At 38.5% G+C, this 19,512-nt stretch overlaps 1 protein-coding gene across 1 annotated transcript in view; it reads left to right on the top strand.

Annotated features, from left to right (window-relative positions):
* The window catches only part of dnai2b (dynein, axonemal, intermediate chain 2b), a 69,930-nt gene that overhangs the window by 28,211 nt on the left and 22,207 nt on the right, over positions 1-19,512 (top strand). The window contains exons 5-10 of the mRNA XM_043714737.2: positions 1,641-1,783; positions 5,573-5,686; positions 6,556-6,695; positions 9,036-9,158; positions 10,807-11,030; positions 17,950-18,085. Coding sequence (XP_043570672.2) covers positions 1,641-1,783; positions 5,573-5,686; positions 6,556-6,695; positions 9,036-9,158; positions 10,807-11,030; positions 17,950-18,085 — 880 coding nt within the window. The remainder of the gene's footprint in view (positions 1-1,640; positions 1,784-5,572; positions 5,687-6,555; positions 6,696-9,035; positions 9,159-10,806; positions 11,031-17,949; positions 18,086-19,512) is intronic.

Genomic DNA, 19,512 nt, shown 5'->3' with positions numbered 1-19,512 from the left:
GGCAATATACATTCAAAATCCTATATTCCTCTGTGTACTAAAGATTTAAGAATCGTAAACTGCCCATATTCATCCTTAATTTGGTCTAACAGTTGAATTGGGAGATTCTTCTGGTTGAGTATAGCAACTCCTCTACTTTTCGAATTAAAGGATGAGAAAAACACTTGTCCGAACCCTCCCTGCTGCAACCTCAAGTGCTCGTTATCAGTTAAAAGTGCTTCTTGCAGCAAGGCTGCATCAACCCTGTCGTTTCTAAGGCCTGAAAGTATCTTCTTCTCTTAATTGGTGAATGACTCCCCTTAACTTTCCAGGTGCACCGTTTAAACGAATGGCTAGCCACAGCCATCCAAAACACTCCGTGACCACCCCCCCCCCCCAGGAGGAAGAACCCCAACCCCACTCATATCACACCAAGTGAAAACAGTAAAAAAAAAAACAAACTAAACATTATTATCCATATTATTCAAGTCAGCCAGTCTATTTTTAAAGCATCCAGGAAGTCCTTTGCCTTTTCTGGTGAGTCAAAACAGACATCTTACAGAATATTGGATATTCAAGTCCCTCAGCAGCCTTTTTACCTCATCAAAAGCCTTCGTCTTGTGCATCACAACTGCAGAAAAGTCTTGGAAAAGCATAATTCATGAATCTTTGTATATCAGAGCCTGTGGATCCTTCCCCAGTGGTCTAGCAGCTTCCAGCATCATTTGCTTACCTCTATAGTGCTGGAGTCGCACTAGGACTTGGTGGGGGTGCTGGTCTGATCCAGGCCAGTGCGCTGCAACCCGGTGGGTCCACTCGACTTTGCACCCGGCCTGCCACGACTGCCAGCTTCAAAAACTGTGGGGGCCATTGCTCCAAGAAGCTGACGAGCTGGCCTTCCTCCTCCCATTCCGGAAGGCCCACCAGACAGATGTTCTTCCAATGGCCTCTATTTTTGAGGTCATCGACCTTCTCCTCCAAGGCCCGTACCCATCATTCCAGGGCCTTGATCGACCCGTCAAGGATTCCACTGCAGCTTCAGAGGCTGTGGCCCATTGCTCCACCTCCATGACACACTGCCCAAGAGGCTGGATCTCTTGGTCATGCTTTTGCAGCATGACCGAGATTGGTTGAGGCCTGGCCAGGGTCTCCTCCTTCACTGAATCAGTCTTCTCTCGGAGTTTCACAAACTCCAAGACCAGGCTCTGCTTCACAGATCGCAGAGGCTGAAGTGACAGCTACAGGCATGTTGTCTGGGTTCTGGTGCTGAGCTCAGCAAGGCAGACCTATTGTGTCGCTGCCGTCTTGAATCCATCAACCTCCCCCCCCGACATCCTGCTGTTTAATCACACTGGTAGGATTGAGCAGCCCTGGAGACACTGGAAATAGAACAAAAATTGTTCAGGTTGTAAAAGATGATCATAAAACCTATGCTTTACATACGTTTCTAAATGTTACTGTATTGCTTTGAAAACAAAATCTTAGATCAACAGGCTTTTTTTTTGCATTAAAGTGGCAATTTTATGTGCATTAATGTAAGATAACCTAAAAGCAGACTGCTGCAGAAATAAATATGTGGCGTAATTATAATTTATTTTAGAATATTTTCTCAGAATTTATGCAATGAAAACCAATTGCATCATCTTTGTTTCATTTATTAGTGACCCCAATGAAATTAAGCGGACAGTGTCTCATCTCTCATGGCATCCAGATCAAGGGCGAAAACTGGCAATTTCTTATTGTTGTCTGGAGTTTCAAAGAGCTGCTGACAATATGAGTTATGAATCATACATCTGGGACATGGGTAATTCATAATAATGTATTGTAGAATGGTCATTAGTCTTTTTTTCTTAGAACTTAATTAAAGAACTTTTGGAATATTATTCACTAAGCTATACAGAGAAATCGAGAGAGCAAGTTTTAAACACTGACAAATGAATGCGTACACTGAATAACGCCATTTAAAACATAATGTCTCATTAGCATTACAATTCAAGTAGATCTCACCAAGTGGTTACAAATTTATTGTGCTAGTTACTTGAATCAAGAAACCCACAATTGACCTGAATTTTGAGAGTTGCCAGTCAACATGTACACTAAATTGGAAGTTGAGATGAAATGATGAAAAGAATGGGGAAAAATGAATCCATTGAATCCTACAAAAGCACAGTGTAATGTGCCCTACTAATAACACACTCCCTAAACACACAATCTTCTGTGGGAGAGTGAGAAAAACCAATGAACAATTTAAGCAAAACTCTACCAATGCAATTTTCTGATGAACATTGAGTAAGATTTCCAATCCAAAATTTGAAAAATTGCAGAAGGCACAAATGTGGAGAGGTTGAAAGCAGACTATGTTCTTAATTTGCGTTGACATGGGCCATGCACAATTAAATTTGAATGGCTTGTCTCAGGTGTACTGCTACATGTCCTGCTAATGCTGAAATACAGCAATCATTTGGTCCATAAACTTGTGAAAACCAGTCTCTAATCATCTATCAACTTAGTCCTTTTCATCCTTCCTTCAGAAGTGCACAGGGTAATATAACTGAAAAAATATTTCAGTATATTTTCACAATTTTCTTCTGACTGTTGGCAAGAAACAAGATTCCATGTTCTGAATAACTTAATTGTTAATAACTTAATTATAAGCTATTTGCCTTAAAAGAGAAAATCAAACTTATAGCTTGCCTTTTGTTACTTATTTAGTGTTGTTTTCTGTAGTCTCTTATCTCAGTTGCTGGGCTGCCGTCCTTCTTGATTAACTTAAGAAAATTATCATACATTTATGGCAATGTGAAATGATTGCACAGAGCCCGGTATTCTGTCACTGAGTCATCCTTTATTTACATGTACACAGTTCACTGCTGTGGCCAGCCAGCTCGGAGTCAGTCCCCCAAACTGAGGAGATTCTAAACATCCTGTTAATATTGGTCAGCCAGAGTTTCCTGATTAGCTTAGGTTAACCCCAATCAAGGATCTCATAATCAACAAGATCCACCTGGTTCCAATCACAACATCCTTCCCCTACTTAGTCCAGGGATGTAGGCCTGGTCTTTCTCTTGTATCTTTTCCAGCGATGTTTTCACCCCAGCTCCGGTTCCTCTGACTCGGACTCTGACACACGCGGTGTGTACCAGACTATAGCCCGTCTCTTGCATCCAGAACATCTTGGAAGAGTTTCCTCCTCCTCCTTATAGCAGTAATGGTATCGAGGCTCCATCCATCTCAGACTCTACAGTTTCCTCAACATTAGATGGAGAGGGAGAACCTACAGTTTCTGACAGGCCTTCTGGCTGTTCTGAGGGGCCAGGTATATTTTGCTCCTGCCCTGTTTGTGAGATAACAGGTTTCAGTTGAATCATATTTGTTCAGGACCACCTCACCTATCTGAACTTTGTATGTCAAAAGATCTGACCTTGCATCAACCTCACCTTGTACCCATACGGGGCCATTTCCATGGTTCTGGTGCCAAACCTGTCCACCCAATTCAATTGTCTCTGTCACTTAGAGGAGACACGCGACCCGCACTGGCATTCCTGTTACCGTTGCACAAACCACCCCCACTGTGGATTCTTCTCCCCATCAGCAACTTTGCTGGAGCTATTCCTGTTGTTGTGTGAGGGGTGGTCCTATAATGAACAGGAAATAGGATGGTTTGGTATCAATTGACACTGTAGGCCACTTCTTTAAGCCTGCCTTCAACGTTTGGACTGTTCTTCTGCCAGGCCATTGGACGATGGATGGTATGGCATTGTCCTTATGTGCCAAATGCCATTCAACTTTAGGAAATATTCAAATTCCCTGATGGTAAATGACGTACCACTGTCAGTGACCAATAATTCTGGGAGTCTGTGTATCGTGAATGCTGCTCACACCTTCTTAATTGTCATCCCTGCGTTTACCACATAAACTTTAAGCAGGTCCAACCATTTTGAATGGGTATCCACAATGACTGGGAACATTGAGCCCGTGAAAGGACCGGCATTGTCGACATGTAACAAAGTCCAGGGTTTACCCAGCCATTCTCACAAATATGGGTGCCTCTGGAAAAGTTAAGCCCCTTTATAACCAAATATGTTGTAGGTCAGGTTGCAGTCAGAAGGATTACTCGTTGCTTTTCTTCTGCCCCAATGTTATTTGCCTGGAAAAAAATACCACATTTTTTCCATATACTGAGTCCAGTTTCCAACAGCAGAATCAAATGAGTGAAGCTTCCCAAATAAAGCCATGATGCCAGAAATGCTTACCCCAACTCCAAGATGACTGTTATGAGCAAACGTTCTTCGGGCACATACTGTTTTCTCCTGTCACCACTGAAATAACTGCACAAAGGCCAATATCCTGTCATGAAGTCACCCCTTATTTACTCATGCACAGTACACTAGCTATGACCAGCCAGCTCTAAGTCAGCCCCCTAAACCGAGGAGATTTTAAATCCCCTGTTTATATTTTTTTCCTCACAAATGAATAAGGTCAAAAACAAAAACCTAGAGCATACACTGTCTGTATAACTTGCCTTTGGGGGCAGCCAGCTCAGCGTCAGTCCCTGAACTGAGAAGATTCTAAATTCCCTGTTTTTTTTTTCATGTTTTTCTTTTTTTCCCTTTTTTTTAAACTCCCCTGTTTATATTGGTCAGTCAGGGCTTCCTGATTTGGGTTGTTCACCTGAGCCAATCAAGGATCTCATAATCAATGAGATCCACCTGGTTCACTACACAATCAGGGATCACTGCCTCAAAACTAGTGTGTAGGTTGTACTTTGTGTAATAGTCATATCTGCAGTTCCTAGAATAAGCAGGAAATGTATCAAAAACATGACCATAGCGTGTCACACCAGGAATGTGGATCGCAAACCTGTGAATTAATTTAAAAAAAACATGGTATGTGGGTGTCACAGGCTAGGCCAGCATTTGTAGCACATACCTATTTACTCTTGGGGAGGTGGTGAACTACCTTTTTGCACTTCTCACTTTGCAACCCAAGCCTGAATGTTGTCCTGATCTTGCTGCAAGTGGATACAGGCTTCTTCATTATATGAGAAGTCATTAATGGTGTTGAAGGTGAAACTCCAGTTAATTGTTTTAGTTTACTTTAAGCCAGTTGTGACAGTTTTTGGTATCTTTCCCCTTTCATCTTAATTTAGTTACATTTCATTCCCTGAAGAGCCTTCTCCAACAAACATGTCCTTGTCATCCTATAACTTGCCTTTGGTAGGTATGCAAGTGTGGCATTAGATGAGAGGTTTTTTTTTCTTCTAGATGGAAATATCAGACCATTTATCCACATGGCATAATTCGAAATGGAAGTTATCATGCTTTATGCTGGTAGTAGAGTCAAAAACATTAGGGACATTTAAGTGATTGCTTGACAAGCACATGGACGGCAGTAGATTGAGGGGTGTATAGGTTAGGTTGATCTTAGATTAAGATAAATGTTTGGCACAACATCGGGGTCGAAGGGCCTGCACTGTTCTATGTTCTATGTAATTGATATGTGGTTTGTCTAAAAATGTATGGTTTAATTATAATTCTGTGATGCAGTAATTATGTTACAGGAATCCATATTTAATCCAATTTTTGTTCTGCAGAAAATACAAGTAAGCATGAAATGGTAATAAAGCCAGTATCTCCTCTTCTGTGTCTGGAGTACAACCCAAAAGATTCTCACATTCTGGCTGGAGGCTGTTACAATGGACAAATGGGTCAGTAAGTGAATACCACAATCTCAGTGTGTCAATGCTTGCAATATTCAGCAATGTTCCAATTTTGATTAACTTCCAAGTTCTAGAAATTACACAATTCACAGTTTTTGGAACAGGAATTTCTAAACTAATCTAGGAATTTATCAAAATGCTTTTGGCACTACTTTGTATGAGCTGTATTTTGAAAATAAAAGAGCTAGTTGTCGTTGAGTGGGAGGTCACCTGTGTTCTGATTTTGTGTCACATTTCAAGGATTCATAAGCTAGAAATAGGTGGTGTCTTAAAAACAAATTCCTTTTCTTACATAAAATTGAATTTAAAGAGGGAAAGAAACCAGGAAAAGTGTGGTTAAATTAACAACAATAACAAACCATGTAGTTCCTGCAACTACTAATGGATTAGGCAAAAGTAACTGTAAACATACAGTTGCTGCAAATCTGAATATTATGGCAAATTATAGCAGGAATCTTTAAGATTATGGTATCTGGAACTTAGAAAAATTAGAAAATATCTTGTTGATAGATATAAAATCCCTAGATAACTTAAAAGCTCGATGCTACGAGACTGTTGCCCTCATGCTGGAGAGTCCACAGCTTGGGATCACAGTCTCAGAACAAGTGGTTAGCCATTTAGATTGAAATAAGAAAGTTATTCACTTAAAGGGTTGTGAACAAAAGATCCAAATCTTTTTCACCTAAGACAGAGTAGGCTAGGATAAAATATTGAGAACTTAATTATTTAGAAAAGAACGCAACAGTAATTACTTACGTGGGATGTTTCTTTATACAACTGTTACAAAACTAACATCAAATGAGGTCTCCAGCATTAGCTGTACTGCTAAATATCCATATTTTATTTCTGCTGTAAAGGATACTGGGATACACGGAAAGGAAGTCAGGCGGTTGAAATTCCAACAATCGAAGTTGGTCATCGGGATCCTGTGTACAAGATTATTTGGTTGCAATCTAAGACGGGAACAGAATGTTTTTCTGCTGCTTCTGATGGACAGGTATCTGCAGAAGGAAGATAAATGTGCATCATCTATTCCTTTATTTGTAGAGAGAGCCAGTTTTCCTGCCACACAAAGCTGTTGTGGTTGCCCCATTAGTGCACTGGAACTAGCTAGACAATCACAAGGGAATTTGGCCTTCAGTTTTTAATCTAAAGCTTTTCATTGTAATTCATTCATGAGGGATTTAATTAATGGTTTGAAGTACATTGATTTCTTATGCTAAATGTAGAAGTTATCAGGACAAAAAGGGGGAGACCATATATGCAGTAAAGTAATTTTGGAGAGAAAACTGAAGGATCAGCGATGACAAATTTAGAATTTTGGGCATTTCAATTCACAACATAAAAATAAAGTATAATGACAAACTTTTCACTGTGCAGTAAAATTCAACAGCTGCAAATAGTGTAGCAATTTGAAATATTAACTTAAAATGTTTAGGAAATAACTTTTCTTTCTACATCATACAGTCTATAAAGCTTTATAGAAATCAGAGTGGTGACCATGTGTGAGATTGAAAATTATTGTAATTAACATGTGGAATTCAGTCTTAAGAACTTTCTACTTCATTCAATATTAACACTTGTTGATGGGATCGAGCTTCTTTCACAATCTCATCAACATAAAAAAGAAAGGTTTTGTGTTTAGAGGGATGAAACCCAACTTTCAAAATTCATCAATGTCATTATTTTAGTCGACCAGTTCTGATTTGTTATAAAATACTTTTGGGATTTGTAGGACTTGATTGCAGATCTCCTTGCCTGGAGGTGGGGACACTACCAGTGCACCACAAGACTTCAATTCATTATTATTGTTGTCATCCCACACACAATAGCAATATTTAATAGAAATTACTGGTTGACAAAAAAAAAGGCTTAATAGGGTTATAGAGATGTACAGCATGGAAACAGACCCTTTGGTCTAACTTGTCCATGCTGACCAGATATCCTAAATTAATCTTGTCCCATTTGCCAGCATTTGGCCATATCCCTCTAAATCCTTCCTATTCATGTACCCATCCAAATATTGTAATTGTACCAGCCTCTACCACTTCCTCTAGAAGTTTATTCCATACATGCACCACCCTCTGCGTGAAAAAGTTCAACCTTAAGTCCCTTTGAAATCTTTTCCCTCTCACCTTAAACGTTAGCCCTCTACTTTTGCACACCCTTACCCTGGGGCAAAGACCTTGGCTATTCACTATATCCATGCCCCTAATGATTTTATAAACTTCAATAAGGCCACCCCTCAGCCTCCAAGTCTTCAAGAAAAATAGACCCAGTCAATTCAGCCTGTCTCTATAAGCTCAAACCCTCCAACCCCAGCAGCATCCTTGTAAGTCTTTTCTGCACCCTTCCAAGTTTAACAATATCTTTCCTATAACAGGGAGACCAAAATTCGATGCAGTATTCCAAAAGTGGCCTAACCACTGTCCTGTGCAGCTACAAAATGATCTCCGAACTCCTGTATTCAATTACCTTTTCTTCAATTCTTTGAACAGAGATAGTAAGCTCTTTATTATCACAATCAATAACTTCCAGCCTTTTCTTTGAAACATGTAGGTTAAGTAGATCAGAATGGAAAGAGTTACAAGGTGTGTTGCGACTGTCATTTTCTCAGTCTACCAGAGTGCAACAAATCTGAACTGGCAGGAGAGTTTAAACATTGGCATGGATTCTTGTGATGGCCAGACAAACGTTATTCCAGCATAGCTTGGAGTTGTGTGTGGAATCCCCAGTGTAGCAAACTCCAAAAGATTTGCCTGGGAAATTGAAGATTTCGCTGGACAATTCCTCTACACTTGGACCCCTCTGAAAGTCATATTTAAATCAGAGTGCTGAAGGCTTTGATGAAATTAAGTAACTAGTTACTCGAGAAAAGTCCAACTCCTGAGTGTTTAAGCAATTGATTCCGTACTTGGCTCTCTCAAACCCGAACCAGAGACCCTGACCTAATATCTCTGGGATGCGACCTCCCCTCCCCCCAACACATAACCAACACCACCGATAACAGTTATCAATTTATTATCTGATAGCTATTGTTATACATGAAACTGATTACCTTGTCTTCCTACTGTCTAACAAAGTAAACATTTGATGCACTTTATTTACTATGAGGCATTTGGAACTGCTCCGAATTGGTGAAAGTGCACGGAGTCAAAGTTATTTACTTAATAAATTCTTTCTCTCAGTACATTGTGTCACTCTAAATTAATTTTGTGGTAAAATTTGCTAAAACTCAAAAGCATTGTTTATTATTGGCTATATATTATATATAATATAAATTATTGGCATCCAGTGGTAAGAACAAGATTATTAGATTATGGTCTAATGTCTGTAGGTACTGTGGTGGGATATCCGGAAATTGAGTGAACCTGTAGAGAGACTCATTCTGGACGTTTCAAAGAAAGATGATCCGGATATTGCATATGGAGCTGTTTCGCTGGAGTTTGAAAGCACCATGGTAACTATCATAGTACTTTGTCTCAAAGCCATGCTTTAGTGTCACAAGGTCCTACAGTAATGAAGGAAATATCCTTGTATAAATAGCCTCTCAGTTTGGTAGTCAAAAACTTGAATATTACTGAAAAATGTTTTGTCAAATCTTGTGAATCTTTTCATCTTGTGCTAATCAGAATAATTTGGAATGATACTATTTAAAGGGAAAATTAGTATTTAATACTGCATGAGGGGAGAGTGCACTCTGATTTAGATATATAGCCGAACTCAGAATAGAGTATTGCCACAAGAAATGAAACAGTGAATGGCAGGACATGTTTCCAGTACACACAAGTGTGCCATGCTGCAAGACCGACTGTCAATCATACATTTGCTGTCAACATAATTCTTGCACATTCAGGTGGTATGAAGCAAATGTTGTCCAAATGCATTATCATTTCTAATGCTGGACATTATATGTTAGTTTTGCAAGTGCAAGCTGGTTGACAATAGTCAGTACCATGCTGCGACCAGTAAAATTAAACAGTTTCAAAAAGGGATGACAAGCCTTCATGCAATCCTTGGATAATTAATTTTTACAGGCACGTAATTATATCTAATTTCAAAGTCACTGCTGAATGCAAACAGATTCAGTAGAGTTCCAGAAGTATTTAATTATTTCTTACTGACTGGGATTCTTTTCTCAGAACATTCAAAAATTCTTTAACTGGGCAAAAAAGACTACAGCTGGTGAAAGACAGCAGCCAGTCCTGAAACTTCCAAAATTACTCTGCACCTGCCAAAACCAGTCAAAATGGGTTTTCTCTTTTTCTCTTCTTTTAATCAATATTTTCTGTGGTTAGCTGGTCAGCATCTGTCCTCCCCTGACTAACCAATTCAACATCCAACCAGCTGCCAATTCTGGGCATGCCAGTACTCGATGCTGGATTGACTACAGTGTTCCTTAGATTAGTAATTAAGTTGAATTCTCTTCCAGGCCAACCACCAATAACAAACATCAGTGTTTTGTTTTCTTCTCTTTTAAAACATGCAGCTCTTCAAAGTTCGGCAAATTTTAATCTCGACTTGCAGTTCCACCAAAAAAATGGAGAAAAATAAAAGAATAATAGTGAGGGTCTCTTCACTAGGAAGTGTAGGGATAAGGTAGGGGTTGGGATGCTTTTCAGTGTGGATTCGACGTATCGAATGGCCTGCTTTCACACTGTAGGGATTCGATGAGTCTCTTGTTGTATTATTCAATCTGAAACTATGAATGGATTTTTTAATATGAAAATTTGGAGTCCTTTTTGCTGCTAATTCTAAAGTACAATCCTCATTTGAAAATATTTTGGTGCTATGAAGTTATAGCATAAGCTATGATAGGAGTCAACAAATGAAGAAAGCACTAAGCTCTTAAAAAGTTATGTAATTCAGATTGTCTGGGAATAATAACTTTTCATTTTGCTGTACTATTTAAGTTGTTTCACCTTTAAAAGCATAAAAATAAAATTTGTAGCAAGTGTTAAAGAAAAGTGGTGTTCTTCATACAATTGTTCTTACGTTATTTTATTACCAGACTTTATTAGGTACATTTGGAACAGTAGAAAAAAATTAAAGCTTGATGAAATTGAAGTTTTAATCTATTGTTATTGAATCTTGCTTTACCTCTATAGCCAACCAAATTTATGGTAGGGACAGAACAAGGTGTCGTAATATTAGGAAATCGAAAAGGAAAAGTCCCTGCTGAGAAGATTGTGTCTACCTTCAGTGGCCATCATGGTCCAGTCTATGCTGTCCAGAGAAATCCTTTTTACCCAAAGAACTTTCTAACAGTTGGGGACTGGACAGCCCGCGTTTGGTCTGAGGACCTCCGGGACTCGTGCATTATATCGACTAAGTGAGTAAAATTCATGATATGGAGTAATAGAAAAAAAGTTCCGATAATTGCATTTATGCATGATATTATAAATAGACTGTTGTGTTTGGAAAATGATAATTTGTGCAAAAGCTTTTCCAGACTGAAAGTCCCCAGGAGGTTCCATAATTTTCTTATGTGCCTTGATGAGAAACCAACAAAGGGATGGTTGCTTCATATATCCATTATTTATAAGTTTCTGGATTGACTTCTCAAGGACCAAGCCTGTGTTTGTCTTTTAAAAAGGAAATAATGCAACAGAGGACAAGAAGTTCCCACTCTAGAATCTTCCAAGAAAACCAGCATATTAAATGCCCTCTGCAAAGTGTATCAAGGCTAGGCTAGCAGTCTGGACCAACATATTATTTAAATATAAATGAAAATCATTTTTCTAAGTAGGGCCTATAGGATCATGAACCGGTTTGGAGAGGAGCACTGGTACCTCTGTTCTCCAAGTGTTGGAATGGAGCCCTGGATATTACAGCAGCAACTCAGGCCAGAGTTATACTCAAATGGTGCTTGCATTTACAAGTCCACCAGACGGTGGCATCAACTAACCACTCTAGCTGTGTCTTGAAGAAAGGTCACTCCCTTTAGCAGTGCAGCTTTATGTTGTATAGAGAATAATCTGTTAGATTTTATATTTAACAGAAAGAAAGTCTTCAATCCCTTGAATCATTGCCTTTTAATTTAACATATGCATAAGCTTATTTAATACGATGTCTCGACCTCAACATTAATACACTTACTTGATGTGGACATGGCTGAATTGCACACTTTTGTAACAAAGGGATGTTTTATTTATTTGCACTAATTGTGTTTTAGTTCTTGATTTATGTTTACTCTTTTAGTGATGTACATAGCATTTTATTTGCTAAACTATAAACAAAATATACTAAGCTTAAGGCACATGGAATGTTTTCTGACAGCACTGCTGCACTCTATACTAAACAATGGTCTTATTTTCTCAATTCTTAATCTCAACTTTGAAATTTTGTAGGTATGAAACTTAACATAAGTTAGATGATCCTGAAAGGGAGCTTTCTAGGAGGTGGTCCAAGCAACACTTGTGCAGGAAAGATGGAAAATTAAATCAACAACATATTATTTGATTTTATCTTGGCTTTATCCGATGTCTGTGAGTGTATTGCTTTTATTGATCAGACATCAGTAACAACTAAACAGTGATATAAAGTACTGTTAAAGGGGAGATTAGAAATGACATGAATATGCGAAGGGGACAACTGGTAAATATTTTACGTTTTATCCATCTGTGTGCTAATCTGTTTTTCATTTATTGTCTACATGTAATTTTTATAGTTTATTTCTTGCAGATTTTCATTTATACTCTGGTCATTTGTAGCATGATAATGTTGATTGTTTGGAGTTTCTATTGTAGGTTTCAGCTGCAATTATTCACCTAATTTAAATTCATTTTACTGAAGCATCTAGAATGGCTGTAGTTTGATTATTTATCTTAGTCAACCTCTAATAAGGCAGCTGCTCAACACCTTATGAACATTGCTTGCTCCACTGGAATATTCCAAAATTCTTGTCTCTTCATATCTCAGAATAACTAACGCAGGTAGATATTTAAAAAGTGAGAAAGTGCCTTAATTCCTCTAAATTGCTTCGCTTATGCTGCTTGTTACCATTCATGCAGTGTCAGTTTACAGCTTCTAAATTCCACCATTTGTAGAACAACGTAACTAGTCACTGCAAATAAAAGTTAACAAAGTTTTTTAATTGCATGTTAAGGTTATTCACTGTGTGGTAAAATTGCAATATGCTGAGACAATGAAATTCTCAGCATATTGAAATGGTTCTGGAAATAGTGGATGCATTTGTGGTCATCTTCCAGGGTTCTATAATCTCTGAAAGAGTCCTTGCAGATTGGAGGGTAGGTAATGTTACTTCAGTATTCAAAAAGGGAGGTAGAGAGAAACCAGGGAATTATAGACCAGTAAGCCTAACATCAGCAGTGAAGAAAATTCTCAATTTCCATTATCAAGGACTTTATAGCAGAACATTTAGAAAACAGTGGCAGAATCAGGCACAGTCAGCATGGATTTATGAAGGGGAATTCATGCTTGACAAATCTGTTGGAATTCTATGAAGATGTAACTAGTAGAGAGTTGACAATGGGGAGCCAGTCGATGTGGTATATTTGGACTTTCACAAAGTGTTTGACGAAGTCCCTTACAAAAGATTATTGTGCAAGATTAAATTGCATAAGATTGGGGAAGTGTATTGTGATAGATAGAAAATTGGTTGGCAGAGTGGAAACAAAGAGTAGGAATTAATGGGTCATTTTCAAATTGGAGGCAGTAGCTAGTGGGATGCCACAAGGATTGGTGCTGGGACCCCAGCTATTCACAATATATATTAATGGTTTGGATGAGGGAACAAATGTAACATCTCAAAGTTTGCAGATGATACCACATGGGTGGAAGGGTGAACTGTGACGAGGATGCAGAAATGCTTTAGCATGATCTGGACAGGTTGGGTGAGTGGGCAATTCAATCGCAGATGCATTAGAATTTGGATAAATGTGAGGTTATTCACTTTGGAAGCAAAAGTAAGAAGGCAGATTACTACCTGAATAGCTGTAAATTGGGAGAGGAGTGTATGCAGCAGGACCTGTGCACCAGTTGCTGAAGGTAGGCATGCAGGTGCAGCAGGCAGTAAAGAAGGCAAATGGTATGTTGACCTTCATTATGAAAGGTTTTGAGTACAGGAGCAGGGATGTGTTTTTGAAGTTCTACAGGGCCTTGGTGAGGCCACAACTAAAATATTGTGAATTTTAAACCTGTCATCACAAAACAGAACAAATTAGAGGAAACATACACTTTCAACAATATCCTGACAGGCATAAAATTCACAAAAGAGAAGAGAATGGCAACAGACTCCCATTCCTTGCTGTGACAGTTGAATGTACAGTTAACAGAGAGCTTCAAACCAGTGTCTACAGAAAAAAGAGCACACAGACCAAATACTTAACTTCAGAAGCAATCGAGCCAGCACCCACAAACGGAGCTGCATCAAGGTTTTATTTCAATGAGCTGCAGCACCAAGAACTACAAACAGAAGAAAAATATCTATACAACGTTTCCAAGAAATACAGATACCCAATAAACACAACCTGCTGATTCATCGGAAACAAACCCAAACAAGCAGACACAATGCAATCAAAGATTATAGCCAAATTACCTTACATCAAAGACATATCAGAAATGTCTTCCAGACTACTTAGATCCCTTGGCATCACAGTAGCCCACAAACCTACCAACACACTTAAACAGTGACTAATGAACCTAAAGGATCCATTAGATACCACCAGCTAAGCTAACTTCATTTACAAGATACCATGCAAGAACTGTTTTAAAAAAAAACTACATTGGACAAACAAGCAGGAAACTTGCCACCAGGATACATGAACACCAACTAGCCACAAAAAACACAACCCACTCTCACTAGTTTCCATACATACAAACAAAGAAGGACACTACTTTGATTGGGACAACACACACATCCTAGGACAGGCAAAACAAATTTACGCATGAGAGTTCTTCGAGGCATGGCATCTAACCAGAACTTCATCAATAAACCCATCAACTTTGAGCCCATCTACCTTCCCTTGGGAAAAAAAAATCAGAAATGACCATCGCACACCTTAAGAAACCAAGATCTATAAATAGAGGGATGGGACATACCACCAGTGCTTCACTGGAGACTCTCACTAATGATGTTACCTAGTCATGGTGACAAAATGTCTGAAAGCAAACCTTCCAGCTCAGCAAGCTGACTTACATACTTATGAAGTGGAAGATGGCATGGGGTAGGTGACACGAGGCAAATGGACACACAATGAGGCTGCCAGACCACAATATGGAGAGAGACAGCAGAGCAAATACAGATATTGCCTGGGGCCACCTGGATGCCAGCACAATGCACTGTCAACCTAGTTGATTAGTTTAAGGTGGGTGGGGGAGAGAATACACATGAATCCAGCCAACGCCTTTGATAAATATACTAACTGCTTGATACGGACTCAATACAAAGTACTAATAGCTAGGGCTGCAGTAATTGTCCTTCTCAGGAACAGCGATTAGCATCCATTACTACAGTAATGGACTTCCGCATAGATGCTGAAATTGACAATGTCTGCGCTGAAACTGACAACAACCACACTGAAATTAACAAAGGCTGCACTGGAACTGACAATCTATCAACGATTCTGCAATGTTTACAATAAACTATGTTATAAAGATAATAACCTCATCACTGACCTATTATATCACAAAATGTATAAAAGTATCTTGACATGTGCTCCAGGTTGAGAGAGGACTTGCAGCTGACCACTGTTCTGTTGGTGTCTTTCTCTACCCAGAGCTCTGATATTTCTGGTACAATAAACTCTGTCGTTGAACCCCGACTGACTCCAAGGCTGGTGATTTTCCCCACAACACTTTTCCAGCACCACTCTACTCCACAACACTTATCATCAACCTGAGCTTCAAATCTTATCAAAAATCGCGAATTGAATTTCAATTCCACCAGCTGCCCTAGAGCCTGTACTTCTAGTTTATTTGTCTCGACAAAGTGCCATTTCTCCACCAGCTCCAAATGTAATTTCCATAATTGGATAATTTTAAGTCAGTTCGAAGTATTCCTTAGCCGACATCTGTTAAGTACACAGGCCTGAGTGAAATTTGAAAGAAATACAGCACCCTGAGATAACAAGCCATGTAAAACAGCAACTCAACAAACTTAAAATTGTGAGAAACCCATACAGTACTAAAGTCATTATGACAACACTTGGCATGTCAGCAAAGGGATTGAATTAGGCTTCAGTAACAACATTCAAATCTGTTGTTGATTTGATTACATTTCACTTATTTTGCATTAAAATAGATGTTGGCAATCATTTCAGGCTACAGTGAATGTTTCTCTCCATTGAATGAAAACTGGCTACTCCAATCAGGTCTAAATTTCACACTTTTTATGGACAGCTGACATCATTGTGATCTGTATAAATTTGCATGAAATAAGAGTACAAATACTAGGAAGAAAAAGACATTGTAATGTTATATGGAGCCACTGTTGGTTTGTGCTTGGCTATTTTGATCTGTATCCCACTGATATTTTGTTACTGCAACATCCGGGACTATAGTGTTGCTTTTACACAATAGAGAGTGGTTTGAGATGAGAAAGGTATTAAAGTACAAAAAGGATAACTAACAGTTGTTATTGTAAGTTATAGTTTATCTAAGATTATGTGGGTTTTTTTTAACAATAACCAGTTATAGATTTGTTGTTGATTCAGGTTACTTTGACCAGATTAGGGATTGGAACAGTTTCTTTTTAACAGTTACAATAGGAAAGCTGAAAAGGAGTTGGACAAACTTTTAAGTTATTTCTATGCTGAATCAGCAACCTCCGAAATCTGTAGTTTTCTGGTGTGATGTTTATGTGCTAAACCATAACTACAAGAAGGAATTTGTTGTAATTGACCAACATAATTTAAGTGAGCACTGGAAAATGTCAGTGAGACATCTTTTCAAACTAGATTTAGGAGATGGAAGGACAATGTTATAATTTATGGAACCAGTGTCGTTTATTTTAAATTGGATATGTCGGGATTGAAGGAACGTTGAAAATCAGTTGTAATTTTATTTCAGACCTGTAAAATTCACTTTGTATGTTCATAGTGTTAGAACAGTTGTGAGCTGTTCATTCACTCTTCTGAAAAGATAATTTGTATAGGGTGTTAGTCAGCAACCTTGTATAGAAATTATTCTGTCATCTTATTTGAAATTATTTTAATATGAATGCCTGTGAACTGTTTCTACTAGGGATTCTTTGTTTTTGGTTCTGCCAGTTTTCCTCCCAGTACAGTGTCAACTATAGCAGTGTTACTTTGCTTTAGTTTAAAGATTCTTCATGCAGTTATACCACTAAAGGTTGCATAAGAGACAGCTGATGTTTCAAGTTGAAGACCAAAATTGTTCTTCTCTGACGATTATATTATCATCTATTGCTACCTAGATTTAGTACAAGTAGCTCCTGTGGAAAACAGATCAACCACTTGGGTGCAAGTCATATCCATACTTGATAAACATGACCATGATTTATGAAAAACATGAATGGAAATGACAAAGGTGATCATAATTAATCCTTATAAATATTAATTTACCCAGACATATTTTCTGATTCTGTGAGTATTATCTTGTTAATTATAGGTAGCGTGGAGGGAGTTGGCGATTAAGAATGAAACTTGTCTGAAAATCTGTGCCTCTTTTTTTTTCTGAGCATTGGTGCCTAGATCCACTACTAGCAGTTACTGGTATTGCACTGGCCCTGTCAAAGTTTACAGGGTTGGAGGAAGGTCATGTAAAGCAATAGGAAGCAATGTCAATAGGGTTCATCTTAGGTTGCCACCTGCCTGAGGAAGCCACCAAATTGGCTAAAGGAGTCAAGTTCATGAAGGGAAAAAAATCTCTAATGAGTGTTTTAATATTGGAATGAAAAATATTCTTCAAATATTCAGGGATCTTCAAAATGATTTGAGCCTAAAACTGAGACCCAGGTTTACTGAGTACCCAGGACACCTAGTTTGGGTTACCATACCAGTATGCTACTTTCCTGCAGGTTGGAAATGGGAAAATTGCAATCCCCCAATTACAAATCTTGGTGCAGAAGGTCCATCACAGACATGGTAATGTATTAATTGTCAGAGTAGGTTAAGTCTCTTTGTTCTGGTGTTTTGCTGTACTTAGTAGCTATTCTGGCAGAGCTACAATAATACTCTAGAAGAATGCTTACAGATGTTTTACCTCTGTGAAAAAATAGAATATTGCTTAAAATTAATTGGTCAAACCTCTGATTTTTCTTTTCGTAGATACCACATGTCCAACCTGACAGATGGTTGTTGGAGCCCTGTAAGGCCATCTGTTTTCTTCACAACTAAAATGGATGGCACTGTGGATATTTGGGACTTGTTGTTTAAACATAGTGAACCATCCCTCAGTGTTAAGGTACTATGATTAATTGCATAATCTGAAAATGAAAATAAAAGTTGGGACAGTTATACAATGTATTGCTGACTCAACATCATTTAACATAATTGTATAAAGTCAAGATCTATTCTTAACAGAATTCCCTACAGGAAACTGCATACGAACAAAGATTAAGAAACTTGGTTATCTTTTCTCTTTTGTCTTGCCTTCTTACCCTAGGAATATTGAGGCAATGATGTTGGTAACATGAACAATTTTCTTTTGCATCACTCCTGCACTTTTAATTTTCTCCTTTTCTCACCAATTTTCTCTGGAAACATACTCTGATATAGTCTTGAAAGTGGTGTCGCAAGTAGAGGGGTTAGCGAAGAAGGTGTGAGGCACACTTGCTTTCATTGGTACAGGAGTTGGGATGTAATGTTATTGTTGTACAGGGCATTTGTGAGACCACTTTTGGAATACTGCATACAATTCTGGTCGTTATTCTATAAGAAACATGTTAAACTTGAGAGGGTTCAGGAAAGATTTACAAAGCTGTTGCTGGGACAGGAGGGTTTGAGTTATATGGAAAGGCTGGATAGACTTGAGCTTTTTTTCCTTGGGACATCAAAGACTGAGAGTGATCTTATAGAGGCTTATAAAATCATGAGGGTCATGGATAGGGTGAAAAGCCAAGGTCTTTTCCCTAGAGTCGGAAGATCAAAATTAGAGGGCATAGGTTTAAGGTGAGAGGGGAAAGACTTAAAAAAGACCTGAGGGGTAACTTTTTCTTGCAGAATGTGGTGCGAGTATGGAACAAGCTGCCAGAGGAAGTGGTGGAGGTGAGCACAAATACAACATTTAAAAGGTATCTGGATGGGTATATGAATTAGAAGGGTTTAGAGGGAAATGGAGCAAATGCTGGTAAGTGGCGCAAGGTCAGATTGGAATGTCTGGTTGGCACAGACAAGTTGGACCAAAGGGTCTGTTTCTGTGTTGGGACTCTATGACTCTGCTATCCTCCTCACTTATTTATGGTCATTGATCTAGAATTATTTCCAGTTGTGTTCATAGCAAATTGTTCAGGACCAGGGACCATACTCAATTTATCCATCCCTTAGTCAACAAGCCTTGTAAATATTTGAAGTCTCCCTACTGACACTTTAGCCAAGATTTAAAATCACATCCAAGTCATTGAGAACTGGGTATTTCTTCAAACTCATGCTTAGGTAGGTTTATCCAGAGATGGTGTGACTTGCTGCAGTGTAACTGATGAGAAAGAAATGTTAAGTTTCCAAGACATCAAAAGAATTATTCTGCTACAGACCTTTTTGAAGTTGGTTTAAACATTAAGAAAACAAGCTGGTTGCATAATTGTTGGAGTTCTTGGAATTTGAGTTGAGTCAATTTGAGTTAAGCAGTGTAACATCTGCTTAACTCAAATTGACTTAAAGCATTATAAATTA

Source organism: Chiloscyllium plagiosum, unplaced genomic scaffold, assembly GCF_037043375.1.
Source record: "Chiloscyllium plagiosum isolate Xiang-an unplaced genomic scaffold, Cpla_swu_hap1 HiC_scaffold_25, whole genome shotgun sequence".
Classification (NCBI taxonomy): Eukaryota; Metazoa; Chordata; class Chondrichthyes; order Orectolobiformes; family Hemiscylliidae; genus Chiloscyllium; species Chiloscyllium plagiosum.
The sequence above is the reverse complement of the archived record's forward strand: the minus strand, read 5'-3'. Positions and strand labels throughout refer to the sequence as shown.